This window comes from Suillus plorans, assembly GCF_016647745.1.
Source record: "Suillus plorans strain S12 chromosome Unknown HD556scaffold_6, whole genome shotgun sequence".
NCBI classification, from domain to species: Eukaryota; Fungi; Basidiomycota; class Agaricomycetes; order Boletales; family Suillaceae; genus Suillus; species Suillus plorans.
This window is the reverse complement of record NW_024537390.1, coordinates 520476-545013: the sequence shown is the minus strand read 5'-3', so window position 1 is coordinate 545013 and position 24538 is coordinate 520476. Positions and strand designations below refer to the sequence as shown.

At 47.9% G+C, this 24538-nt stretch overlaps 8 protein-coding genes across 8 annotated transcripts; 6 read left to right on the top strand and 2 right to left on the bottom strand.

Annotated features, from left to right (window-relative positions):
- Positions 1–2061: 2061 nt before the first annotated feature.
- On the top strand, positions 2062–4193 carry HD556DRAFT_1335569 (uncharacterized protein). Its single transcript, XM_041301878.1, has 17 exons — positions 2062–2272; positions 2326–2344; positions 2401–2479; positions 2542–2555; positions 2621–2725; positions 2778–2787; positions 2840–2857; positions 2906–2931; positions 2995–3020; positions 3071–3105; positions 3156–3180; positions 3232–3243; positions 3304–3319; positions 3369–3408; positions 3462–3559; positions 3617–3679; positions 3732–4193. The coding sequence occupies exons 1-17, from the start codon at positions 2230–2232 to the stop codon at positions 3793–3795; spliced, it is 693 nt and encodes a 230-aa protein (XP_041165346.1). The 5' UTR covers positions 2062–2229; the 3' UTR covers positions 3796–4193.
- Positions 4194–4781: 588 nt separating this feature from the next.
- HD556DRAFT_1263641 (ribosomal protein S17e) lies at positions 4782–5580 on the bottom strand (the record flags this gene model as incomplete). The annotated part of the gene is made up of 5 exons (XM_041299081.1): positions 5514–5580; positions 5408–5463; positions 5238–5292; positions 4985–5185; positions 4782–4898 (listed from the first exon to the last, which is right to left on the bottom strand). The coding sequence occupies exons 1-5, from the start codon at positions 5514–5516 to the stop codon at positions 4782–4784; spliced, it is 432 nt and encodes a 143-aa protein (XP_041165345.1). The 5' UTR covers positions 5517–5580.
- A 74-nt stretch (positions 5581–5654) lies between these two features.
- On the top strand, positions 5655–6698 carry HD556DRAFT_1263639 (ribosomal protein S8; the record flags this gene model as incomplete). The annotated part of the gene is made up of 5 exons (XM_041299080.1): positions 5655–5914; positions 5968–5979; positions 6031–6130; positions 6380–6558; positions 6618–6698. The coding sequence occupies exons 1-5, from the start codon at positions 5894–5896 to the stop codon at positions 6696–6698; spliced, it is 393 nt and encodes a 130-aa protein (XP_041165344.1). The 5' UTR covers positions 5655–5893.
- Positions 6699–6763: 65 nt separating this feature from the next.
- Positions 6764–8492, top strand: HD556DRAFT_1335531 (uncharacterized protein). The gene is made up of 5 exons (XM_041301877.1): positions 6764–7294; positions 7360–7532; positions 7582–7673; positions 7725–8059; positions 8110–8492. Exons 1-5 carry the CDS (start codon positions 6895–6897, stop codon positions 8211–8213), a joined length of 1104 nt encoding a protein of 367 aa, XP_041165343.1. The 5' UTR covers positions 6764–6894; the 3' UTR covers positions 8214–8492.
- On the bottom strand, positions 8493–9983 carry HD556DRAFT_1335530 (uncharacterized protein). The gene is made up of 4 exons (XM_041301876.1): positions 9856–9983; positions 9732–9791; positions 9200–9676; positions 8493–9148 (listed from the first exon to the last, which is right to left on the bottom strand). Exons 1-4 carry the CDS (start codon positions 9937–9939, stop codon positions 8699–8701), a joined length of 1071 nt encoding a protein of 356 aa, XP_041165342.1. The 5' UTR covers positions 9940–9983; the 3' UTR covers positions 8493–8698.
- A 70-nt stretch (positions 9984–10053) lies between these two features.
- On the top strand, positions 10054–14053 carry HD556DRAFT_1335525 (exocyst complex component Sec10-like protein). Its single transcript, XM_041301875.1, has 12 exons — positions 10054–10971; positions 11023–11173; positions 11229–11398; positions 11503–11602; positions 11663–12059; positions 12117–12435; positions 12507–12648; positions 12703–12828; positions 12881–13077; positions 13133–13235; positions 13290–13418; positions 13477–14053. The coding sequence occupies exons 1-12, from the start codon at positions 10106–10108 to the stop codon at positions 13582–13584; spliced, it is 2808 nt and encodes a 935-aa protein (XP_041165341.1). The 5' UTR covers positions 10054–10105; the 3' UTR covers positions 13585–14053.
- Positions 14054–14646: 593 nt separating this feature from the next.
- On the top strand, positions 14647–16484 carry HD556DRAFT_803287 (uncharacterized protein). The gene is made up of 17 exons (XM_041311679.1): positions 14647–14772; positions 14829–14842; positions 14906–14952; positions 15120–15141; positions 15192–15217; positions 15281–15306; positions 15356–15390; positions 15452–15476; positions 15528–15539; positions 15600–15615; positions 15668–15707; positions 15763–15860; positions 15909–15974; positions 16026–16053; positions 16112–16178; positions 16236–16260; positions 16308–16484. Exons 1-17 carry the CDS (start codon positions 14736–14738, stop codon positions 16390–16392), a joined length of 669 nt encoding a protein of 222 aa, XP_041165340.1. The 5' UTR covers positions 14647–14735; the 3' UTR covers positions 16393–16484.
- Positions 16485–18856: 2372 nt separating this feature from the next.
- On the top strand, positions 18857–21472 carry HD556DRAFT_1438187 (uncharacterized protein; the record flags this gene model as incomplete). The annotated part of the gene is made up of 3 exons (XM_041305814.1): positions 18857–19347; positions 19398–19670; positions 19912–21472. 3 exons carry the CDS (start codon positions 18857–18859, stop codon positions 21470–21472), a joined length of 2325 nt encoding a protein of 774 aa, XP_041165339.1.
- Positions 21473–24538: the final 3066 nt, after the last annotated feature.

Below are 24538 nucleotides of genomic sequence, written 5' to 3'. Positions count from 1 at the left end.
GGAGTGTGTTGATGGCCCGGTCGATCTCTTCAGCACCGTCAGAGATGATCAGGGGTGCAGCGGCAGCGGACAGCAGTGGTTCATATTGTTGACGTGTTTGAGAAGATACAGAAAGATTCTGTATGTTTGATACCGATCTGGAAAATGTGTGTTCAAAATTGGCGACTTCGAGTCCAGCGAAGCCGCTGCTGATCCCTGGATACAGTCAATACAGTGTCGTTCGATCCAGCACAACATACACTCACCCTGACGGAAAATGATTCGATCTTCGGTTGCCATTGCGTACTACTTTGATTTCAAGTAGGAGAGGTGATGATGGTCTGATGATAAGGTCCGCTGCCTTCTTGGCTATGAAACCTACGTTTGGTATTAGGATTGCAATTAGGGTGCTTTGCAGGCCCTGACTAGTTGACTAATAAACGGAATGCTGCGCCACTAGTACTGCTGCGACTGCTACGGCAACTGCCGCGACCATTGCTGCGGTCCGGGTGCGCATCAAATACACTCACTACTAGTCACTTGAACCTCCCACAACTTGTCCTCCAAACAAATCATGGGGTTGAACGTCCTCTGATTCCTTTTATGTACCGCACTCCAAGATTCACAGAAGTACTTCAGTAGTATTTTGCTCGTGCGTCAAGACTCAATTTGCTGCTTAGTGGAACGTCGCGACAGATACCGCAGCAGTCGCAGTACACAGCATTTTCCTTGTGCCCCTAATAAAGAGCCCATTATGTAACCAATTGCAACATTTAAGATTTGCGACGTCATTGGTTTATGTGGAATAAATATCGAATTGCTAAGTAGGTCTTGCTTTACTCAACCTTCACCTTACCAAAACCAATGAATTCCAGCTCAGGACCTCATATGGACTCTGTTACATACCCACCCGCAGTTCGTGCTGTCGAAAGGGAAATCGTCTCCTCTCAACCTTCCTCATCGTCCATGTTGTTACATTCTTCCCCCCAGGACAGACCCCCACAACAAGATGAGCAAACGCACTCTCCGTTACGCTTGAGAGGTGGTTGCATTCCTTGTCCCGTAAGTTGTCTCTTGAAGTTGCAATAAAGATGAGCTGAAGTTCGAATGCCAGGGCGGAATATGTTGCATCATTCCATGTCCATGTTGTTGTTGAGACCCATCAATTACCTTGACATGAAGTCTGGCTGGGTATCTGTGGTCGCATCAGAGTAACCCCAGCACTAAGTAGCACATCTCGCATGCTCCTCAGTCATATATACTAGTATCTTCTTCTTCCAAGAAATACTGCATATCGGTTATTGCTCTATTTCAGATGTCGTCAAAGGTAGCATGTCAAACTCCGTTTCCAGGCGTAATAATAGTGCCACGCATCGACTTTTTTCAACTGTTGCAGGAGTCTCATCTACAACCCCCTATCCGATGGCAAAAGCCACTGCGTACTTTGTCACATCGACTCTGGCTCCACAACTTATCATCTTTCTCCAAGGACAGCAGTCGCACCTAGCTCTCTATGTGGGCTGGCCCTTATTAAGTACTATGTTAGGGAGGACGAGGATACTTAAGTGGAATGTCCATGTCATCAACTAGTTCGCCACGTGCACCCGGCCCGAAGTAAGAGGCCTGCGGAGTATGTTACGTTGTCATAACAATCACGATATCCCACTATATATACGACGTACGTAGTACCGCAGTAATACTTAGCCTGAAATTTGAATCGCATTCGATGCGTATGATCGTCTCGTGTTATTTTACCCGCAGCGTCACACGAAAGCACAGTAATCTTGGGCAGGTATTGCCAATCGAAAACAACACTGAGGGTACTTAACTTTCTTTTTGACTATCTTGGACTTTATCGAAGTTAGTACAATTCGATGTGTGTGTAGTAAAGACGTGGCGGGGGGCAGTATCGAATGCTCTAGACAGTGAGAGCTGTTGACCTTAGGCTTAAGCTCGACCCTTGGCTCATGATGACTATTTTCCATGAGGCTGCAAGTAGTAAAGCTTAAAGCTTAAAGCTAAGGTCGGAGACTAAACTGGGATACGGATCAGATATTGGTTTAAATGCGAGACGCGTAGAGCCATGGACCGCACAAAGTTAGGCAGACCATAGGTGAAGCTACTGTAGAGAGCGACACGTTGACGCGGCTGGAATGCGGAATTGAAATTTACAAAATTGAAAATCACAATACGGTGCCTGGTTGTTGAAGTGCTGTCATATGCACCACTGGCAATGATCATAGTATCTCGATGGTCAATTCTGTTCAAGTTATGTGGGGCCCTGGGGCCATTGGTGAGTCTTCCGATAGTCCATTCTATGTACCTCGATTTGACTTTAGAACCAAGGATTCATGATAGCCACAGCGTATGGATTTGGGGTTCGACAGTCTCTACCCAAAGTTGACATGCAGATTTATGAAGGTTTTATGGGGCAGCTTTTGGGCAGTATATCTTCTACCTCAGATCGTTTCCGCAAGATTCGAAAAGACTCAAATTATTTGTGAGTGAGAGACTTCTCCACATCCATGAAAGCCTCGACTTAATAACGTATTTGATCGCTAGGTATTCATGGTCTTGTATGTGCTTCTGTCATCTGACCATGCTCAAGTGTACACTGATAACTGACGATGATGTCTCGCAGTTGTCTCGGGACAATACACGAATATGCCTTGATAGGGATGTATTGGTCTATCCTTATTTCGTGCCGTCGTAGCACGTCTCATGAGTGCACGACTGAACTCCCATGGTAAGTCGATAGACCTCTTATTGGCTCCAAAATCGTCTCATCGAGAGGATAGGCAGATGGTGGTAAGTGAATTTACATTGATGTAATACTACCTATTAAAAATGGATGCCGCAGCTAGGGGTATTTATGGCAGTGAGTCTTCTATATATTACTATTATCAATTTTCAACAACATCAAAAGTGTTGGATTATATTCGCAGTCCAGTGGTATGTGCTTGCCATGGTTGATTTCCTGCAGCATTATACAGAAATTCATTTGATTGTCGAAAGCTTTTATGCACACAGGGTGTGGATAAGTGAGTCATCCGGGGTCTGCAGGACCAAGAGTTTTAATGCTTTTATTCAGTCACGGAACACAACCGCTTAATTACAGGCACAATTGTGAGACCGCATTTGCATTATTTATTTCTCAGCGTAACACCAATCTTCAGTGCGCATTCGCCGCTACTGCACTAGGTCAGTTCTTTTGATCTCAGATACTCAACAGCTGACTCTTCAGCACTGTAGTTTTTGGCACGAGTGTGTCTGTCTTTCATCCCTGATGTCAATGCCCTGACTTGCTGCTGTCTTCGTCTCTAGTAACAGGCAGTGTGATGTGAGTTCTTATCCTGGAGTTCGCATAATTACTCATATAATTTTCAAAGATTCGATACGAGAAACCCTGTAGATCTATTCGGCAAAAAGGTTGGTCATGAAATAGTTTTGAGCAGCCTTGAGGCACTCATACTTTGATTCAGTGGTGTCAGATTTCTGCAGTTGCTGGCGCCTTGTGTGATATTCTCATTACCGGGACAGTCTGGTGGTTTTTGCGTCCTGCACGAACAGACAATGTGCGGTACGAGTCTTTTCCCTACCCTTGTGGTCTAAGTCATGTTGAATTCTGTGGTTGAAGGTCAAAGCCGGATTATGTCAATAAACTAACACAAATATTTGTTCACATGGGTTTACTTACTTGGTATGTGTAATGTTACAAACGTGCCGAACACTCCCGTCACGAGGTTCTCCAGCATTATGGCAATCGCGATGGCTGTGCTCGTGAGTCCTGTCGTTCATGCAACATGTGGGACATAACGACAAGCACTGTTTCAGTACCAGGTTCAGGATGGTGGTCTTGGCCAGTTCTATTCCGCTTTGCCTGGATCACTACTAGCAAAAAGTTAGTATGTTGCATGCTCACTGTGCAAGCACTGAAACCAATCGCCTTAGCCTATTTGAACTCGATGATGGGAGTGTAAGTGGATAAAAGACTCCTTTTACGCGAAGCTCACTAAATTGGTGGATTTGTGCTCAGGCTCAACGCTAGGAAGTCAATACGCGAACAACAACGACATGAAGCTGGCTGCAGTTCAATGGAACTTCCTACCATACCGACCATACGTTGATCTTTCCCTTGTGGTAGTAGAGATATCATTATTGTTACAAGTTGCTTACAAGCTTTCACCTGCAGCCGTAAGCTGCCGCATCGCCTACATGGGCCGAAATGACAAACGACACATCCACGCACTCACCATCATTCCTCATTGACACCGCCGGTTGGTTGTTATTCTTATTTACCTCCTGACCGTTTGCTTTTATTACTATAGTTCTCATATTCTATCTCTTTTACTACTTTATCTAGCTTGAGAGATGGGATGACTATCATGGCACTTGGCACCTGAAGCTGTCGGGCATAGATAGGGAAACATCACATTCATTTAGGTTCGGGAAGAGGAAACCGCTTTGCCTCCGAATGAGGGTTCGATGTGGATTCATATTGCAGCTGCAGCTGGAGTACATGGAATCCCGCACTTGCTTTTATAAACGCAATTTCTCCACGCAAACATTTATTCATATAAAAAATTGCTTTTCTGGGAAACTCATCTTAGGTGGATGTGGCACACGATCCTGAAGGCTTCCAGGACTTGCCTTCAGCTGAGAAACGTGTGAGGGTTGATAGCCTGGTTCCTGGGCAAAATTGTGATAGGAGAAAAGTAAAGGAATCAGAGTAGTTATAATCGCATGCATATACATGGTGTGGCATGATACGAGCCTATGTGTAAGCACCTAGAATATACAAATTACCGCCCAGCGCCAGGGACGTTGCGCTTCTCCCGCCGAGGACGCTCCGGTTGCTGGATAACAGTCTGTACGATGGTCACAGGGATGGAGTCGAAGTTGAGTGCCTTGAGAAGTTCCTAAGGAAAATTCAAATGTCAGCATGGAATTCTTGCCAGGAAAAGAATACAGTGATAGCTTGAGGGGAAGCCGAATTGAGACTTACTGCGGTGTCCTTGTCGATCTCCAAGCCTGTTGCACTCGTGTCAAGAGCAGATACCTCAGGTACGTAGTTATCTTTTCGTTCGCGCTCCTCCTCCTGGAGCTTGAACGAAATACCACGGACGGGCCCGCGCTGAATACGCTTCATCAGGTGGGTAGTGAAACCGGAAACCTTGTTCCGGAGGCGCTTGGAGGGAACCACAGCCTGTATGAAAGAGATGAGATAGCACCAGTAAGCTGGGTGGAAGGGTACTGACAACTTCATCGATGATGCGCTTGTTGGTGTGGAAGTCGAGGGTGAGGCGGGGGTAGCTGTGCGTCATACATTAGAATCAATCTGTTCCTGTGCAGTCATTCATCGTCTTTCTTTCGAGACCTCTGGTCCTCCATCCCCGAAACCCGGTCAACCCTTAGAGATTAGACTTACTATTTTTCGATGAGCACACGGGCAGCCCTCTTGGTGGTTTTGGTACGAACACGACCCTAATCGCGGCCTCAGAAATGATGCCCATCTGTCTGATACAAATACGCACCATTTTGTTAAATTTTTAGTGTCGAGGACGTTGACGATGTCGATGCCTTAGGGCTCAGATCATGCAGGCGAAGTTCTCGGTAATTTCCGCAGTGGCTGAAAGGTACTATACAGTCGCACAGCCACATATGCAGCTTGCAATCCAATTTGTTCGAGTCCATATTATCCGGTAAATCCTCAAGGCCAGCAAGGTGAGCCTGCGCTTATGTCTATGTGCGACATGACTGTGCTGTATTCTTGGCTTGACCGGTTCCATGCCATGGTTTCTCGCAGCTCGTCTTGACTCGCGCTTTCCGTAGCACGATACTCAGACGAGCAGGTACTCACATCGCATTCGATAGTGTTACCTTTTCATCCTGCCTCTACCCTCAATAATTCAAAATGGTCCGCGTCTCCGTTCTTGTGAGTGTTCTATTTGTTTTGGTATGATCAACCTGACCGTGATTTTGTATTAGAACGACTGCCTTGTAAGTCAATTGTGTCTATGAGGCGGCCGTGTTGATTTATTGAGCTACTAGAACAACATCGTCAATGCTGAGCGCCGGGGAAAGCGCCAGGTTCTTATCAGACCTTCCTCGAAGGTCATTGTGAAGTTCCTCTCTGTCATGCAACGTCATGGTGAGTCTGCCTTGTTTTACTGAAATTCCTCATTTATTGCTTTGTGCGATTCTCGGAGTTATAACTACGATTGACGGAATTTAACTTTCTACCCGGCCTTCGTTTTAATCCTCCGAAATATTGACTTGTCTCTCAATACCAAACAACGCTGATCTTCCATCTCTCACGGATCGGGGTTCACTGTAGAGTCTACATCATTTTCTCGTTATTAGTCACATGAGCATGGGTACTGACCTTGATTTCTTGCAGGCTATATTGGTGAATTCGAAATCATTGATGATCACCGCTCTGGCAAAATTGTGATCCAACTCAACGGCCGGCTCAACAAGACAGGTGTCATCTCACCACGTTTCAATGTTCAGGTGACCCAGATCGAGTCCTGGGTTAACTTGCTCCTCCCTGCCCGTGGTTTCGGGAAAATTATATTGGTGGGCTGTTCCGAATCTGAGATTGATAGAACGTGGACTGACTTCGTTCGTGATGACAGACTACTTCGTCAGGAATTCTTGATCACGAGGAGGCTCGTCGCAAGAACGTTGGTGGGAAGCTTCTGGGATATGTCTACTAGAGTTGTATGCTATGTCGCCCTAAAAACCATGCCATGCATGCTATGCATGTTTACTCAGCTCAGATGACTCCTTTTGTGTGATTCAAGTACTGTATTGAGCGTGAGCGAAGCACAACGTGGCCAAACAGAGCAACATTTCGGTTGTGGGCGCGGCATACTTGTTACATATTTACGCGCCCTCATTCTCGTCAACGAGATGACGCTTCCTGCAAACGACGCCTTCTCGTTAGGTCTTGCGCACGACCAGCCCCGTCGCTCGAGCTCGCGCGCTCGTACACCGTCACTCCCGCGTCGCTCATCTTCCCCAAAAATATCTTTTTCTCCACCTTCCACGTCAAGCAGCATCGTCTTCTCGCCACAGCCAGCAAATGGAATGCCTGCGAAGAGAGGACATAAGCGCAAGACATCTGCAAGAAACGGTTCCAAACAGCTCAAACACAACGGAGAAGCGACGATAGAGGAACTTATAGAGGAGGTCGACGCGCGAATAGCACGCGAGCGCAAGCTGTCCCCCAACAGCTTACCTGATAAACGCAACACTGTGAAAAAACAGATTGATTGGGAGATTCCTCGCAAGGCGTTACATTCATCCATTGGTATGTAAACTCTTGACTCCCCTAAAGGCTCCTGTATCTGTGGTCTGACGAGCGGTTTTTGGTAGGTTTTTTTACAATTTACCTATACACCTCCAAAGGCGACCCACAGACGGTCGTTATTGCTTTGAGCACTGCCCTTGCTGTTCTTGTTCCAATAGACATTCTCCGCCTAAAGTATCCCCTCTTCGAACGTGCCTTTGAGAAATGTGTTGGCATCTTCATGCGCGATAGCGAAAAGGTAAGCGCGACCAACACTAAGCATGGATTCTGACCCCACGTATCCTTAGAAATCATCTAATGGTGTTATATGGTATATTCTCGGCGCCAACACTGCGTTAATTACGTTGCCTCTTGACATCGCAATCGTCTCAATTCTTATGTTTGTGTATTTCCCCTGTTCTGCTATTCCTTGTTCATTGTACTCCAACAGCCTGTCTTGGGCTGATACAGCCGCCTCCACTTTCGGTCGTCTGTGGGGCCCGCTCACACCCCCGCTCCCTGCACGACTCTTTGGTCTCCCTCTTGCCCCTCGTAAAAGTCTGGCGGGCTTCATCGCAGCCTCACTCACAGGTGCTGCTGTCGCTGCCGGATTCTGGACGTACCTTGGACCGGTGAGAGACAACTCGACATGGTCCTGGGACGCTGGTGTATCGAGTACATTTAGCGGTGGGAGCGCAGAAGGTGGGAAGGTCTTCAGTAGGTGGGCGGGTCTTGCTGTTGTAACTGTGTGTGCGGGTTTAGTTTCGGGCATTGCCGAAGCACTCGGTGAGTGCTTTATTGTTTGCTTTGTTCTGGTTGCTCACTCTGGAATGTAGATTTGGGTTCCGTGGACGATAACCTCAGTCTACCAATCATCGCTGGTGGATGCCTATGGGGACTCTTCAAAGTCCTTGGCTGGCTAGGCGATATATTCTCATGATTCCCCTTTTCAACTCCTCCTTCACCTTCTGCGTCAATCATCGGATATTTGCAATTTCATGTGTTCAATCTTTCAATAGTGGATATTTTACCTGGCACATGTCGATAGTGATGACGAGAGTGTGAGACAAGACGATTATGATGATGATGATGATGATGGATGATATATTAACCAATTTCATGCGTTTGTCTGTGCTACTTTTAATGCGCTAGTTAGTAGAAGTAGATTACTATAGTCATTCATCCGTATACCGAATTCAAGTCAATTTTGTTGTGTCAGCGGCTACGCGAGCAGTCAGATTTTGCCCAGGGACCCACAGTAATATCAGTCACCAACATGCAGATGTCATTAGGAGCAGAACAAAGAGGTAAGTATGAATGTACCGTAACATCATGAAGCAATCCAGAGTGTTCTTAAAAACGTGCTCAACCAAGCAACGCCAAAGAATAAGCAACATAGCAAAGTCGAGTTCGAAGCATTGATCTCTACCCGCTGACGCGGCCCGTATACCCCGCAGTACCGACATACACCCCCTCGGCTGTCATCACGGCCGCATGCCCGCCAGGGGTGATCATCGCGACGTGGCCAGTCGGCGTGGCGCTCGCTGTAAAACCTCCGTGGGTGCGGTACAGTGATCCTGCGCTGGCATGTGTGGACCAGAAACTGTCATATGTCAGTGGGCTGCTCCCATTCCCATTCACAAATGGAGATTGCGAGTTGGTACTGGGCTGTGAATGAAATATTTGTGGGTTGGACTGATTTTGGAGCGAGGTTGCGTGATATGATTGGGTGAAAGAATATTGCGGAAGGGGTTGGGGCATGAAGGGGTTGGGTTGGGGTTGAGAGGACTGTCGATTGAGGGGCATGTAAGGGTTATATGGCTGGGATTGTGCGTGAGTTTGAATCTGTGTTGGTGTTTGGCTGTGTGATGAAGCCTGGAATTGAAGTTGAGGTTGGGGCTGCATTTGCATCTGCGTGAACCTTACCATAGTTGTGGGGTCGCTAGATTCGAGGGAACTGTGCGGAGGGGTTGCTGTCTCTGAGTTTGGTTGTTCCTGAGGGACAGTAGCTGATTGCGTGCTGGAGTGAACAGGGGCGGGAGCAGGTTGAGACGTTTCCTGGGAAGGCGCTTTGTCGGGGAGGGTTTGTATTGGATGTAATGCAGATTTTGAGGTGGTTTCGGTAAATGAGCTTTGCACGGGAGTTGACATTAATTCAACAGGGAAATTATGTGGGGACGTGGGCTGTCGAGAAGTATCTGTGGGAGGTGTTTGGCTATTGATGACCTGCTGTGACACCTCATCGACCACCACGGGTTCGGGAGGTTCTGGGATGGTTACAGTCGGAGGGTGTGAATTAATAGACGGTGGAGGAACAGTTTTTGCAGGTACGACAGGACGCAGCCCGCGTACCTGCGAATGATGGAAATACAGGTTCTCAACCTCGTTCAAGTTTTGGCGTTGCTAGTAATGAACGGTCGGGCCATCAATCACCACATCAGCTAGTAGGAGAGCGTACCCATCCATGCTCAACCTTTAGCTTTGCGTACTGCAGGCGCATCTGTAACTGTTTCGAGAGCTGGGAGTATCGTATGTTAGAGATGTGATATATGCAAGGAGCATGTCAGCCATAGAAAACGTACGTGATTTGCTTTTGCGCGCTCTAAAGTCTGCTTTCGTTTCTTTTGCTCTGCTTCGTTCGACTGGGGGGATGCTATAGTCACCATGGTAAGGCCTAGGACTTGCAGGTAAGTTGCAGAAACTGACAAAGTGAACTCAACGTGACACAAAGATCCCTCTTAATAGTAGAGATTCCTCATTTGGATTGCCGCCGGGATATCCTTTCCTAGTTCATCCAAGAACACCGTTGCGGACGACGATGAACAGGCTTTGATGGACAAGTTTGCTGCACTCGAACCGACGAGGCTTTATTCATCATCGGCGTCGGCGACAAACAAGAGGGCAAGCAGAGCACAACCTATTTCTCGATGGATTGGAAAATTACCTGCTGATATTCACTTGCTTGTCCTGAACCATCTCCCTATCCCCGACATCCCTGCCTATGCTCGAGCATCAAGAGCAACTGCTGGTCTATCCCGCGATGAGAAAGTATGGGAACGAAGATGGAATGATTTATCCATTACTCGGCACGCCCTGGATGACACGTTAGACGATCTTGAATCCAAGCAAAAGCCAAAGGCTAGCCCATGTTCGCCTCCTACGATACCTGTAGATGATGATTTCGGAGATTTCACATCTGCCCCGCGCATGCCATCAGTTCCATCTCTCTCTGCTGCATTTACTTCATTCGCGTTCACAGACGCATCTCCAGGAAAGCAGACTTTCCGCACCCGGTATACACGCGCTCATTCAATTCTAAACAAATGTTTGGCTCCTCTGAAGCAGCCACCCCATGCAGTCCTTTCTGCGCTCACACCTCTCATAGGCGAATCTCTGTTGTCCCAGGCTCGTTCTCTTCGCCTACTCGGCTTATTTCTCTCTCCCCGTGTCCAACCCGTAAGAAATTGGGACATCCTTCTCGCCGCTCTGAAGGCTGCTATAGATCGATTTGACGTATCACTTCTGACCGCCTTTGATGCTGCCGATTCTCGCGGAGACGAAGTGGTGATGAGAGAGGCTGCTCGTGCCAGCTGGGAGGTGTGGCCTGGGATTGGGGATTGGGAAATGGGCAAGGTATGGGCTGAGAAGCGAGAAATATTGTATGAGCAAGGTCGTTGGAATCCGCTAGCTAATTTTACGTGAGTGACTTACATGATCTGTATCTTCCGAGTATTTAATGATGTGCGCAGGGAGGAAAATACCCTTGACTTTACACCTATGGATGAATTTATGGCCAGCGTCATACATGCGCTGGAGGAACACGGCACGAGGGCTGTGTTCGTCTTTCCCCCAGCTGCTGGAGTCCTCATTGGGTTCGCAGAGCGTGTCGCCAACGAAGTTGTAAGTTCATGTCATGTCTATTTCTCCCCCATTTTATAACAATGGGTGGGTGCAGGTTGGTGAATACATAGCTCCACTGCTGACACGTGCCAGAGAAATATCGAATGCTCTTTATCTCACTGCAGTGGCTGCCAGCTTCAGGGAATCATGGAGGATTGTGGACCTTCTCACTACCTTGTCTAGTAATTTCAGCCACAAAGATAAAGACAAGGCAGAAGATGTCGTGTGAGTGATAAATTTCCTGGCTCGCTCGCTCTTCCACATTCCTCATCGTCGCTACATTCTTTCGGGGTACCGTTAGAAGTATTGCTAACTGTACGAACCCATAGATTCATGATGTTTGAGCCAAACATGGACGAATACCTTGATGAAGAAATAGAATCATTAAAACAGGCATTCGAGGTGATATGCAAAGAGTGGGCCCGGTCGGTACGCGCCTCCCTTCCTATTCGTGACGATCTTTGTCCTTGCCTCACCTTCAACTTGCAGACATTAGCGCTTACATCACATGGTTTACCCACGCAAGCACAACAGACACGCTTCCTTACTGCGCAGAACCCGGCTCTTATGAAGCGTACCGTTCTAGCGTCATTCACTGACATGCTCCTATTACCTGTGACCATAGTCCCACGTACCGTCGGTGCCGGAGTGGTAGCTGTAGGGGGAGCTGTTGGGGGAGCTGTTGGAGCCGTCGGCACAGGTATGGTCCAAGGCATTGCAATGCTTAATCCACAGCGGTGGGTCGGTGGGACGGGTTCGGTGAACAACGCAAAAGAATATACCAGCTTCGGCCTCCGGGACGCCGAAGGAGAGGCCGCTATCTTTGAGATTGGTGCTGATGAAGAGGGTGGTGATGACGGTGTTGATGAAAGTTTGACGGCACGATGTAAGTGTTAATTGTGATGTAGAGTAGGAAACTCATCAGCTACAGCTTCCACACGAGATACTGTTTCAATTGATAGCACAAACACAGCTGCAACCTCCTTTACGCCATCTACATTTGGCACTTCTCAAACCAATGTGGCTTCCTCTACATCTACGGCAAAAGCGACGCTGGCGCCAACAGGAAATCTTGATCTCCTGTTATCTCTCGATGTTGCTCTACAGTTGATTCATGCAGACCGTGATGCGCTCAAACGCCTCGAGATCTTTGCGTCATACCCGGGCCACTATGGAATAAGGGTAAGAGAAACAATCGAAGAAGCATTTTGCGAGATGCTGGGGGTATTGTGTAACAGGCACCTAGAGAAAGGTTTTGGAATGTAAGTGATACATTTCGCGGGCCCGCCTCTCGCTTGTGTATTTGTCGTAAGGTAACCTTCCGCATTGACAGAGCAACGGAGCGGATGAATTCATACAAACCAGCAGAACACGAAGAAACTGCCAGTGTAGCACCGCTGCTGCAATTCTTTGAGCTCGTCCATATAGGGGATACGATTCAAAGCATGGTACAAGTATTCTTTGACAAGGAACTGGTATGTGTATTTTAAAATCACGGACGTTTCTCCAGACTCTGCTACCTGTGTCAGGCTCCATACATCGACAAAACGGACTTTCTGAATGTGGTCGTGAGAGAGAAGAAACGGTTTGAAAATACACTCGATGACTGTGTTGCTGCAGGGCTCAATGCTGGAACACAAGTGCTAATGAATCAGGTGTGTAGTTGTGCTCTCCCAATCCTTCTTGGAAAATTCATTCGTGTGTCAGGTTGAACACATCATCCTGACATTGACAAAACCACGGGAATATTATCCCCCAGAAGATGCTCCACTAGAGTTGGGTCCCACTCAGGGCTGTACGGAAGCTATCCGATGCTTGGATATGCACTGCAAGCTTCTCAAGGGTAGTACGAGCAAGGAGGTGCTTGAAGTATTCTACCAAGAGGTGGGAATCCGGTTATTGGCGTGAGTCTGTAAATGTTGAGATACCCTGTTGTGGGAGGCTGATATGGTGGTACAGTATACTGCAGAAGCACATCAAGCGCCAGATTATATCTCTGAATGGCGGTTTCCAAGTCATTGCCGACCTCAATGCTTATTACTCCTTCATAGCTTCTCTCAAGGCCGGTCCATCTCCGCTGATTTCAATCACATGGTGCCTGATGCCTTGTAAATAGGTACCTAATATCACTGCCGATTTTTCACATTTGAAGATGTTGGGACATGTCTTTGTCGTGGAAGACGCAAAGGATCTAGCGCAGATCGTGAGAGATGTGACAAGATATGGTGGGGCATATCGACCCGAGGTATGCGATTTTCCAGCACTATCCCCGGAACAACAGCAAATAACGATGTTTTCGCTAGGATATTTACGAATTTATTCAACGGCGCGCTGATTGGAAAAAGATCGAGAAGACGGTAGACAAGACGATGTATAATTTGAGCTTCAAAGAAGATTGTATTGTTTGCTGAACTTGGGGCTGGAGTGCATTATGACACTATGTAGTACCAACTGTATTATCCGTGTGTTCTGATGCCTCATTGCTCGATCAGAAAACGATGGAAACGATAGTGGTGGCAACTAGATTATCCTCAGTATACGTCATTTCATGCGAGGATATAATAATTTTCCCCGTTTGTTGTCCTTCGAAGCTTCTACTCCCCTTGAAGGGTTTTGATTCCACTCGCCTATCAGACTGGCGGTGCGACGATGATCATCGGTCTTGATCGGCGCCCTGGCACAAGGCATAATTATTCAAGTGTCGTTCGAGTTTTTTTTTACTGGAAAGATGTCAGACGACATTACTGCGCCTACCAACACTTGAAGATTCAATTTGTTGTCGGAAGCCTCTTCGATGCATTCATTCATTTGAGTTTATGGAGAATACATCTACGAATGGATAGAGTTGACTTGGCAGAAGTGCATATGAAAATGTACGAGGCCCGGGCGGCTGTTGTGTTACCGCAGCCGTACCGGCTGCCACCGACCGGTAAAACATTACATAACATTTATACACAAGCGCCCACTGACAGTGCGGTAACTTAGTAAGTTCGAATCGACGGACGGCAATGCCACTTGCAGCCAAACATATAGATCCTATGTGAGCACTGAGCACTGAGTACTGAGCAGCTAAAAAGATCCTTCTAGTGGGGGACTAGCGCTGTTCGGTTTGGATTCCGAGTCGGTCACTTATGTAATATTCCTGGCGCTCAAGTGGATTCGTAGCACTTACGGTACAGCCTAGTGTCATGAAAACACTCTTGAGCTATGCCGTGAAGAATTATAAAAACATATAAGGGCATACTAGTGAGCCTATTGCCACAGACCGCAGCCAGGCCTGCTAAGTACTTCTTCCCTGCGGCTTGCCTCTCACTGTGTGTCTCTCCTTCATCAAGCACGATGGTAGTCAACTCCACGGAGCTGATGTGGGGGCCCGGATTCATTGGTGAGCCTTCTGATGCGGCCGGTCTTCGATTTCACCTAGCTGACTCCAGGTTTCAAAGGATTTATCATAGCTACAGTGTATGGACTTGTACCATTCAGTCTTTGCTACTGAGTGTTGACCTGTAGGATTTCAAAGGCTCTACGGGACAGCTTTTGGACAGTATCTCTTCTACGTGCGATGGTTTCCGCAAGATTCAAGAAAACTCAAATTTTTTGTGAGCCCAACTATGTACATCGACGAAAGCATCGTCAATTAATACCTCTAATATAGATAACGATGACCTTGTGAGCATTCTCCATCATGCTCGACCATGATGACGTGCTGATACCAACAACGATGTCTCGTAGTTGTTTGGAAACAATACACGAATACTTGTTGATAGGAATATACTGGTATATCCTTATTTCGTGTCGTCATAGCACGTCTTTCGAGTGCACCGCTCAACTTCCGTGGCAAGTCGATAGTTTTTCTCCAGCACAGATTGACTCATCGCGAGGATAGGCAGGTACTGGCAAGTTCATTTTTATTGATGTAGCATAATGCATATTGAACGTTGCCTACAAAGCTCGCTGTACTTATGGCAGTAAGTCTTCCTTATCTAGTTGCCATCAACACTAACTGACAAATCGTAAGTATTGGATTATTTTTGCTGTTCAGTGGTACGTGGTTCCTGTGGCTGGCTTTCCGTAAGATGATGCCAAATTTATATTGGCTGTCGAAAGCTTTTATGTACACAGGGTGTGGATCAGTGAGTACTCTAGAATCTTCGAGAGTGAAGTCTCAAAGAGTTCCTTTAGTCACAGGACAAAATCGCTTTATAACAGGCATTGTTGTGAGATGCCGTTTTCATGATTCCTTGTTGCGGAGAGCTGAGCTACAACACAAATTTTCAGTGTGCACTCGCCACTGCATCATTCGGTCAGCTCCTTCGATCTTAGCCACATAACCTCTAATTTTTGAACGCTGCAGTATGTGGCATGAGTTAGGTCAATCCTCCATGTCCTCTGTCAACATTCTGATATATTGCGTCTTCGTCTCTAGTCCTAAGTGGTCTAATGTAAGACGATCTTTTTCATCGAGCTCAGACGATCTCTTATATACTTTCAAAGATTCAATACGCGAAGACCTGAAGATCTATTTCATACGAAGGTCCAGTCAGCCCTGACATAGTTTTGATGAGCAAGGAACTCATACTTGGATTTAGTGGTCGCAATTAGCGTCCTTCGCCAGTGCATTGTGTGATGCTGTCACTACAGGTACAGTTTGGTGGTTTTTACGACCGGCGCGAACAGACAACATTCGGTATGTGTCTCTCTGCTATGCTATGGTCTGACTCATGCAGCTGTGAAGGTCGAGGTCGAGGAGTTATCTCAACGAATTGTTGCGGGTTTTTATCCAAATGGGATTGTTTTCCTTGTATGTGTAACATTGCATTCCTGATGAACGTTTCACATGCGTTGTCCCCAGCCTTGTGGCGACTACCCTGGCTGTTCTTGTAAGCTTTCTCATACATGCAAATCATTGAAAACAACCGTCGGAACTATTTATTTCAGTATCAATTCCAGGAGAATCTTGTTGGCCGATTCTACACCGCTGCGCCTGGAGCGGTCATAGGAAACTGTCAGTGATACTATATGTTCGCTGTGCACTGCGAAATACTAACCCTCTCACTTATAGCCTATATTAACTCGATGCTGGCCGTGTGAGTCAACCAGTCTTTTATACGAAGCCCGCTAAACTGCTGCTCAGGCTCAATGCCAGGAAGTCCGTCCGCGAACGTGAACGATATGCTCGCAACGTGTTGGAGCTTCCTACGATACCTACGATACATTGATTTCTAATTCTGTTGGTGTGCCAAACATATGTTCTTTGGCGAGCATGTGCCATATGAGGCCGTGCCATCTATCCTTCAAACGTTAAATCACAGTCGGCGTTGCATTATATAGAATCCACGAACTACGTTCTCTAATATCCACAAACTATTTCTCCTAATAAATGCCGAAACTTGATCTCAGGCATGCAGCCACGTAGAGAGAATCTGTCGGGTATTGTCGGAATTACCAACCCGAGGTCTTCAAGCGGAGTTCAGGCCACAATTGTTGACCACGATCCAGCTGCTCCGCAAGTTCAACTGTTCAACTGTTCAACCACTCGTCGTAGATTGATCACGGCACCGGATAACACAAGATGTCACATCAACGGCAGCATCGTCGCGTCGCACATTGCTTGCCTGTCACATATTTGGGAAATCGCGCGAGGTTTCGGAGACAGGTTCGACATGCATGAATGCCAAGCGGACCACTCACTACAAGGTTCAAGTGCCATCAAATTCAAGTCCACTACCGACCCTAACATCTGACCTAGTTCCAAAGGTACCCTGAGATTCGGACAACAAACACATCTAGATCTGAACTCATCCTCGAACCACCCCGACAAGTCTTGGCAGAAAAGTTTACAGCATGATATAGCCCCACGCAACAGGGACGTCGGCACCGAGCCCTGACCCTCGATCTTGTTCCACGCGTCTGGTCCATTGAGACGGAACAATTGAATTGATTTCCCTGAGCATGAAAGTGCTGATGAGGTATTGATCTCCTTTGGTTAACGCCTTTTGGCCGAAGAATACGTGACAGGGCTCGGAACAGTTTTTTCCCGTATTCGAACGCGCGGATGCCGGAAGGAGGCGAATGTGAGCTGATGACTGTGGATCGAGCACGGAAGTCACAGATTTCACAGACACATGTATGATCAAATTGAGCGGCCTAGCTTGAAGTCTGGATCTGATGGATCGGTCACAGACGGAGGAAACGCGCGTGGTAAAGTATGTCGTCACTTGAACTGGCTATGTGCCAACGAACGATAATGTCTGCACGCACAACCATGTTGAAGGCTCGTTCTTGTTGATCGCTCCACACTGAAAACGAGGCGACTGCCCTCGACTGAGCGCCTGTCAAACATTCAAGCGCCGCGCGTTCTCCGCGAGTCAACAGCTTCTCTTCTTCATCGATTCATCATTCATCCCCTACGTTCAAATCAAACCAAGCACGTCTTAGTATGTGTCGGATAATAGCTCGGGAGCCAACATGTTGGTTCTTCTACTTGATTGACTGGGTGTTCCATGGACAATGCGGATTGCACCGGGCATGCATCGCAAGGGGTGCGAAACTTTGCATTTCAGGTCGCCGGCCAGCGCGCACTAGCTCGAAGTTCCGAGTTCCATTGGCAATACCCAGCAAGCGATCGAGGGTATCGGGAGTGAATGCGGGGACGGTGTTTAACGACGGGACGGTGCATCGAACAGCCGTTACAATTGTTATCATACCCACAGCGCTTGTTTTTTTTTCAAGAACATCGATGGTAATTTATTAAATTCCCGAACTCTAGAGATAAGCCGATCCAGCAAGTACTGCGGGATTCCCCAGAAGCGCACACACGATCAATCAGCGCGTTACTTCGATATGAATATCGGATAGCTTCGTGTGTACCGGTCGAAAAAAAAAATTGGTCAGGCAAGGTACGACTGTCAGAAATGACGAAGACGATAGATGCGACTAAATTCCAAGGGGCACTTAAGGCCCCGATGACATGAAAGAGCGGTGATAAGTTATCTATGAGGGTGCTCGGTGTGCCTTGGCAAGGGCGTTATGTGGCGTGGTAAAGCTGGAGCAGGCTGGAACACGCAGGGTAAGTTGTTTATGCACAGCGAAGACAGTGATCGGGCCGCAAGGGAGCGCTGAAAAGGGTTCCATTGTGATCAGAATGATTTCATCTCTGCGGAAATGAAAACGTCTATCGCCTCTGATAATGAAAAGTGCCCAGAGCGCAATGGTGGAAGAGCGACTGTCGGTCAACGGAATCACCGGATGATAAGAAGTAACCTGGTGAGAACTGATGGATTTGCATGATGTCACACGAACGCCAAGCCTGAAGTCTCCTCCAGGACACCTGAGCATCAACCACTGAACCTGGACTTGGACCTGGCCTAGGGCTATGATACATGTGTTGCTGTCCGGAAAGAATAACGAGTTGCTAAGACGATTGTAATTGATGGACGAGGTGAACGCGTGGACACAAACGTTGATCTATATAAAAATAAATTTATCGTAACCCAGGCTTTACGGTTTGAATGCAATAGAATTCTTCGCTTGTTGAACGGCTAGTCCTTATTTGTATCGTGAGAAAGTAGTAGTTGTGAACTTCGTTTAACGCTTAGTCTTTTAGCTATATTGAAAACGACGATGACCAGGACGACGGTGACAGCGACGACAACGGCCACGACTACTACTACTACGACAGTAATGGCGACTACTGATCATCGTAAACATACTCCAGTTCCATTACTACTTGAAGCATTTCCTATACCACCATCACATATACCACCATCACCTAATCCACCACCATCACTACCGCCAACTGCACCACTACCACCAGTTCCAGCTCCATCTCCTGACGCAATCCTTTTCCTTCGTCGACTATCTTCTTCTAGTTCAGATCATTCACACCGAACTAGAACTAGAAACGGAAGTTTATCAAGCTTACGCTCATTCCAACAGAAACCTTCTTACGATCTAACCCATAATACAATATCAGAAGAAGGTCCCCCGTCAGAACTAGAGAGACCTCGCTCAACAAGTCCAGACGTTCCAGCTATCATACAAGCAACATCACGCTCACGTTCACGCCCTCGTAAACGTAGATCATCACACCTACCCAATCCTCACGACTTCGAACCCGACCAAGAAGATCCTCATGACTCGGATTCAAGCATCGATCTCCACACCCCTTTGCCGTCAGTCTCTGTCTTTACGTACCCACTCTTGGTAATAACTCTCTTTTCAGCCATCTCATGCTCAGACACGGCCTCCTCTCTCCCCACTCAAAACTCCTCCCATCATCACCTCTACCTCAAGGTCGTCTCTCCATAGCCTCACAAAAATCTCAAACTTCCTTCCAGTCCTCCTTCTCAGACATCTCATTAATCACCAATAATTCCACTGGAAGTAAACATCCAAAGGATTCAAGAGACACTCCGAGTAGACGCGTCAGGCATCGGGATGGAAAGTTGTTGAGAGGAGGCATCGGCCTTACAACTGGTTTGGGTTGGAGTGATAGGTTAGTAATTCCGTCCTTTGAAATTGGCGGGCTTGCTTTCAAGGCAGGGACCGTCGCGCTTTTATCCTATCCCGTCTTCCCTTCTCTGTTTTATGTCGGTTCCGTCCTGCCAAGAACGGCGGTTTGCACGGACACACTGCCTCGTTAAAAATCAAGCGACATCTTTACAATTTCTGCTCACCTCATCGGGTCACGCCCCGAGTTATCCATATTGAAATCCAAATACTAACTCTCCAAACAGCGAAGACGAAGACGCCCCCTCCCCACTCACGCGTCGTCTCTCAGCCCTCAACCTCTCCCGACGCTCATCCGCCACTTCCATATCCACGTCCCAATCTTACTCCTCCCTCCGCTCGCCACACCCCCTCTCACGCAGCATATCCCATTCTATCCTTCGCGAAGAGAATGAAGAAGACGTGGACGAATTCGGCCGCGTCGTCCGAGTACGCGACTTCCCCCCCACAGATTACGAGCCTGACGAGCAATTCTCCAAAAGCCTCCCACTCAACAGAAGCAGAAGTAAAAAGAAGTCTCTCACCTTCCGCCCAAAATCCCGCCCTCACAAACCCAAAGACGACAACGCCCGAGTTCCAACCTCACTTGAAGACGGGATAACCCCCACCCGCGCAGAGTTTCGCAACAGCTCAGGGTCGAGTTCCAGTGGACTCGGGACGGGTACGGGTGGTGGGATTGGTAATGGTTCAAGCACCGCTTCTACTTCGTCCCTGTCCCTTCCCTTCCCTGCGACGCCCCAGAGCCCCGTAGCGTTTCCGGAGACGAGTACCAACATCGCTTTAGGCATGGGTTCGAGTCATCCAATACACCCGATATCTCACTTGTCAACCCCATCATTGAGCAACATCGACAAGTCGCTCCCTCCACTCCCCTTGACCCCGAAGAAATACCCGCCTTCACTTTCGAGGTTGAGGACGTATTCAAGCACGTCGAGCGTTGGGTCTCTGGAGTTGAGTGGGGGGCTTAGGGTTAATGTCAATGGTGGTGAGGCCGGGACGGGAACACCAAAGCCTTCGTTGGGTGGTGTGCCGAGGCCTTCGTTGGGCGGTGTACCCCGATCGTCTTTGGGTGGTGTTCCGAGGCCTTCGTTGGGTACGCCCCGACCGTCTTTGGGCGGTGTACCGAGGCTCTCGTTGGGTGGTTCGCGCCGACCGTCCTTGGGGGGTGTGCCCCGCCCGTCATTAAGTACCCCCCGGCCCTCGATGAGCCACAATCCATCTGCATTCAACAGCTCGTTGTCGACGCCTAATCCATCTCGGTTCACAGGGCAGAGCGGCTGCAGTGGGGGTGTATCCTATGTGCCACACGTGAACGCAATCACACGAGACAGCAGCTTCACGAACCCAAGGGACAGCGCCTTCACGAACCCCAGAGATATCAGCACCATCACTATCCCAAGCATCTCAAACCCACGAGAAAGCGGCACTCAAAGCCCCCTTCCGCGCAGCCTCGCGCTCCTCCAACCAGGCGAACAGCCCTTACGGCCGGGGGGAGTACTGACGTATAATCGGAACGTGCATGATCAGCTTAAGCGCACGCAATCGCAGCCACAGTCTCCTTTGATGCAGTCGCACACGCCGATTCTGCCTTTGTCACCTATGATGCGGACGCTTGTGATGCCTGGTTCTTCGGGGAGTGTTGGGAGTATAGTGGGGATAGGGAATGGGGATAGGCCAAAGTCACGGACAGGAACGGGGATGGCGTATCGCTCATCTTCGAGTCCTGCGGGGAGTAGGATGAGGGTCCCGAGTACTGTTAGACCTAGTGGGATTGGTGTTGCGTTGTGAGTGGTGACAGGTAAGAGGTGTTCCTTTTCCTTTTGTGAGGTCGGAGTGTTAATCTTGGTTTCAGGAGGGTGATCGGAGGCGATGTGGATGGGCAACCATCAGCATCATGGTTCTGGTGGTGGTGGACCGTGTGTAACAAACTGATTCAAGTGAGGTCCGATGGACGGTTCTGGTGCCTGAGACTTTGTCTCAGGGGCTCTGGGGAAGATTTTACTGCCCCGCGGGCCTCGTGGTGCTATATGTTCCTCCGACGCATGTTCACACTTCCTCGACAAATTGACCACACTACTCTTCTCGACGAACCGACCGCATCCTCCTCGACGAACCATCTACACACCGAGCATCAACGTACACATTTCAAATTACTGCAGATTCATATTTCGGACAGTCACTTGTCAAGGGACCTGGAGCTTTCAAATATTTCCTTTTCGAGGCTTAGCGCTTTATCTCTACTCTACCTCTCTTATCATGTCATGGACTGAATCGCTCTGTATCTCTTTATCACAGGCTTGGAACGCACGCATTTAGATTCGATGCACTTTCATCTCATGCTGCTGCAGGACTGTGCCTTTTTGCATCTAGGCCGTATGCATGCCCGAGCCCACCTACTTCTCCCATCCCATCCCACGAGTGTTTTATCTGTTATCCGAGTCTCTACCACCGCCGCCGCCGCCACCACGCGCTCTACTTACCTCAACTCCTTACCTATCGCGCCATCAATCATCCATCACATCTGTCAACAGACAGGTAGCTCTACAGCCGCTGTCACATATTATACTCATCCTGATACATTCTCATTCTCGTTCATTGTTTTATATTTAGGATGCGGCTGAAAGTATTGCATATATTGTACATACATATACATATCACTTGGAGGATTTTTTTCGTTGTGTATACTTATGTGGAATAATTTGAATTGTACATTTTGGAGATTTGACTTGGAGGGAGTTGGTAAAAGTGTACGTACGAGAATGGGTCTCGAGCGTGCCTTACTGTTTCCCGTGAAAGTCACATCTGTCAAGAGATTTTTTTGGCTGCTTTGACAGATGACTTACGGGAAACAGTGAGGGAGACCACAGCCTCTTACCCAAGTGACCGTGAAAGTAGAAGACTCTCTTCTTCGAATGACGCGGCGTGCTGCCCCGATCTTCAAACAGAGACAAATCTCAATACGACTCAGTTGCTGGATCATGCTGCCACCATCCCAATCTTGTTTCATTCGTTTGTTTAAGGGTTAAATGATTGCGTGCGGTTTGCATGCTATTGTAAGCCTGCCGGGTTGCTAGAGTTTCCCATATGATACTGTAAGCTGCTGAAACACAAGCTTTCAGTACCACTGCCTTTTGTCGTAACGGTTAAACAGACGACAGTCTTGACTAGTACTCACAACTATACACACATGTGCACATACTGAAGGTTTTTGCTGCAATAGTATTATTTCTGGAGGTCGATCAATTGACTCGGGGGTCTGAGTTGATTGACAGGTCGTGACGCCCAGAGGAGACCCGCCTTCCCATTCGCTATCGACTAAGGCCGAATGCGTGTATCCAAGTCCCAAGACTTTTGCTGCTGAGGAAGATGGAGGTGAATTGATGCGCCAAAGTGCTTAGCTGTAACGGGTATTGAAATAGCTAGTGGCCTGAAGTTGCCACCAATTGGCAATTGATAGTATACGTCATCGAGGTTTTCGGATCTATGTGGTGGATACTATGACATGAGGATGATTCAGGGGCCTGGGTAGACTCCGAGCCAAATCGGGCTTACTAAGCAACTGGTCACTAGTGTGTCGGCTTCAGTCCGTTTTGACTCTTCCTTGCTGACGCTACTCGATCACCGGTGCCCGCAGGGCCCTGCAGTCGTCATTCTGTTTGAGTGTTTTTTGCGCTGATCAAACGTGCACCTCCAGATAACTCGGAACATGTCGGTTATCATTCGACACGGTCATTGATTTTCTCCGGACACACGGGTAACCCACCTGGTTAGCAAGCAGGCCAAAGATACCGATGGACCTAGTACCACAAGGGCGGCGGAGGGGTGTATTATTAGATTCTTCTCTGAGCTCTCTTGGATCCCGGTGAGAGGCAGGATTTGAACGTTGCAACGGCTTGCGACACGTAGGGAGGAATGACTTACAGGACGGGGCAGTGAGGCCGGCATAATATAGGTTCTATACGGTAGGAAAAAAAGGTCATCGATGTCATCGTGAAGTGAGCGGGAAACACGGAAGGTGTGCAGTGAACTATGGTTAGTTCCTTGTATATTCAATATGCGGTGACTGACCGAATGCGACTCGGAGAACAGGAATGCGCTCCAGTTGCTCAGCGCTCAGCTGGTGCTGTATATAAGCTGTGTCGTAAATATGGAAAAACTTCCAGTGTATTACAAGGCTGATTCTGAATTGACCGAAAATTCCTTGCGTCCTGGTAGGGGTCCTGCCGAGAAACATCAAATCATAAGTGAAAGCCATGATGTCAGATCGTGACGCTGCGCGTAGCAGTTGAAATTTCAGAGTATGTCTTCATTTATCGCTCCGTCACGGTATGACTGATTGTTTTGAACCGTTCTTGTACGATATGACACATCATACCTACCACTCCGAAGGCAGGGACCATCTTATCCAGAAATAAATCTGAAGAAGATCAAGCTGATACTATTGTATCATGCTCGAAGCTATTTCAAAAACACAACTCAATGGTATGTTTAATGTCACGTAACATATGCCGCGTCGCGACCGCGTCAATTCATCTCAGTCTGAGGCCCGGTTCGCAGACAACATGTATATCAAGAAGGAATGTGTCTCCCTTCGTCTCCTACTAGTAAGGGAAACTAGTGGGACTCGGACAATCCGACATGGATATGAAATTTCCATTCGCGGATGTGTTCGTCGCTGGCGGTTCCATAGTTGCTGACCCTGGTTATCGAAATCGGAACGATACCCAGGCTGGCAGCAATACTCGTGCAAGCGACATACCGGGCTGAATTTCAAAATGCCGATCATCAAGGAGCAAAACAGGCATCATGTGCCGCCCGCAAGGTCATCGAACGATGGCCAACATCTTTCCCAAC

Excerpts from the sequence above, each read along its gene's own strand:
- HD556DRAFT_1335569 (XM_041301878.1), top strand. The coding sequence starts at position 2,230 with ATGGTCAATTCTGTTCAAGTTATGTGGGGCCCTGGGGCCATTG. Across the intron at positions 3,106-3,155 it reads GCTTAATTACAGGCACAATT|TGCGCATTCGCCGCTACTGC; the intron begins GTGAGACCGCAT and ends ACCAATCTTCAG. Across the intron at positions 3,680-3,731 it reads CACATGGGTTTACTTACTTG|CATTATGGCAATCGCGATGG; the intron begins GTATGTGTAATG and ends GAGGTTCTCCAG.
- HD556DRAFT_1335531 (XM_041301877.1), top strand. The coding sequence starts at position 6,895 with ATGACGCTTCCTGCAAACGACGCCTTCTCGTTAGGTCTTGCGCACGAC. Across the intron at positions 7,533-7,581 it reads TCATGCGCGATAGCGAAAAG|AAATCATCTAATGGTGTTAT; the intron begins GTAAGCGCGACC and ends ACGTATCCTTAG. Across the intron at positions 8,060-8,109 it reads GGGCATTGCCGAAGCACTCG|ATTTGGGTTCCGTGGACGAT; the intron begins GTGAGTGCTTTA and ends TCTGGAATGTAG.
- HD556DRAFT_1335530 (XM_041301876.1), bottom strand. The coding sequence starts at position 9,939 with ATGGTGACTATAGCATCCCCCCAGTCGAACGAAGCAGAGCAAAAGAAA. Across the intron at positions 9,792-9,855 it reads AGCGCGCAAAAGCAAATCAC|CTCTCGAAACAGTTACAGAT; the intron begins GTACGTTTTCTA and ends CGATACTCCCAG. Across the intron at positions 9,149-9,199 it reads CTAGCGACCCCACAACTATG|GCTTCATCACACAGCCAAAC; the intron begins GTAAGGTTCACG and ends CTTCAATTCCAG.
- HD556DRAFT_1335525 (XM_041301875.1), top strand. The coding sequence starts at position 10,106 with ATGGACAAGTTTGCTGCACTCGAACCGACGAGGCTTTATTCATCATCG. Across the intron at positions 10,972-11,022 it reads AATCCGCTAGCTAATTTTAC|GGAGGAAAATACCCTTGACT; the intron begins GTGAGTGACTTA and ends TGATGTGCGCAG. Across the intron at positions 12,829-12,880 it reads CACAAGTGCTAATGAATCAG|GTTGAACACATCATCCTGAC; the intron begins GTGTGTAGTTGT and ends TTCGTGTGTCAG.
- HD556DRAFT_803287 (XM_041311679.1), top strand. The coding sequence starts at position 14,736 with ATGGTTTCCGCAAGATTCAAGAAAACTCAAATTTTTT. Across the intron at positions 15,307-15,355 it reads TGTACACAGGGTGTGGATCA|TCACAGGACAAAATCGCTTT; the intron begins GTGAGTACTCTA and ends GAGTTCCTTTAG. Across the intron at positions 15,975-16,025 it reads CAAATGGGATTGTTTTCCTT|CCTTGTGGCGACTACCCTGG; the intron begins GTATGTGTAACA and ends CGTTGTCCCCAG.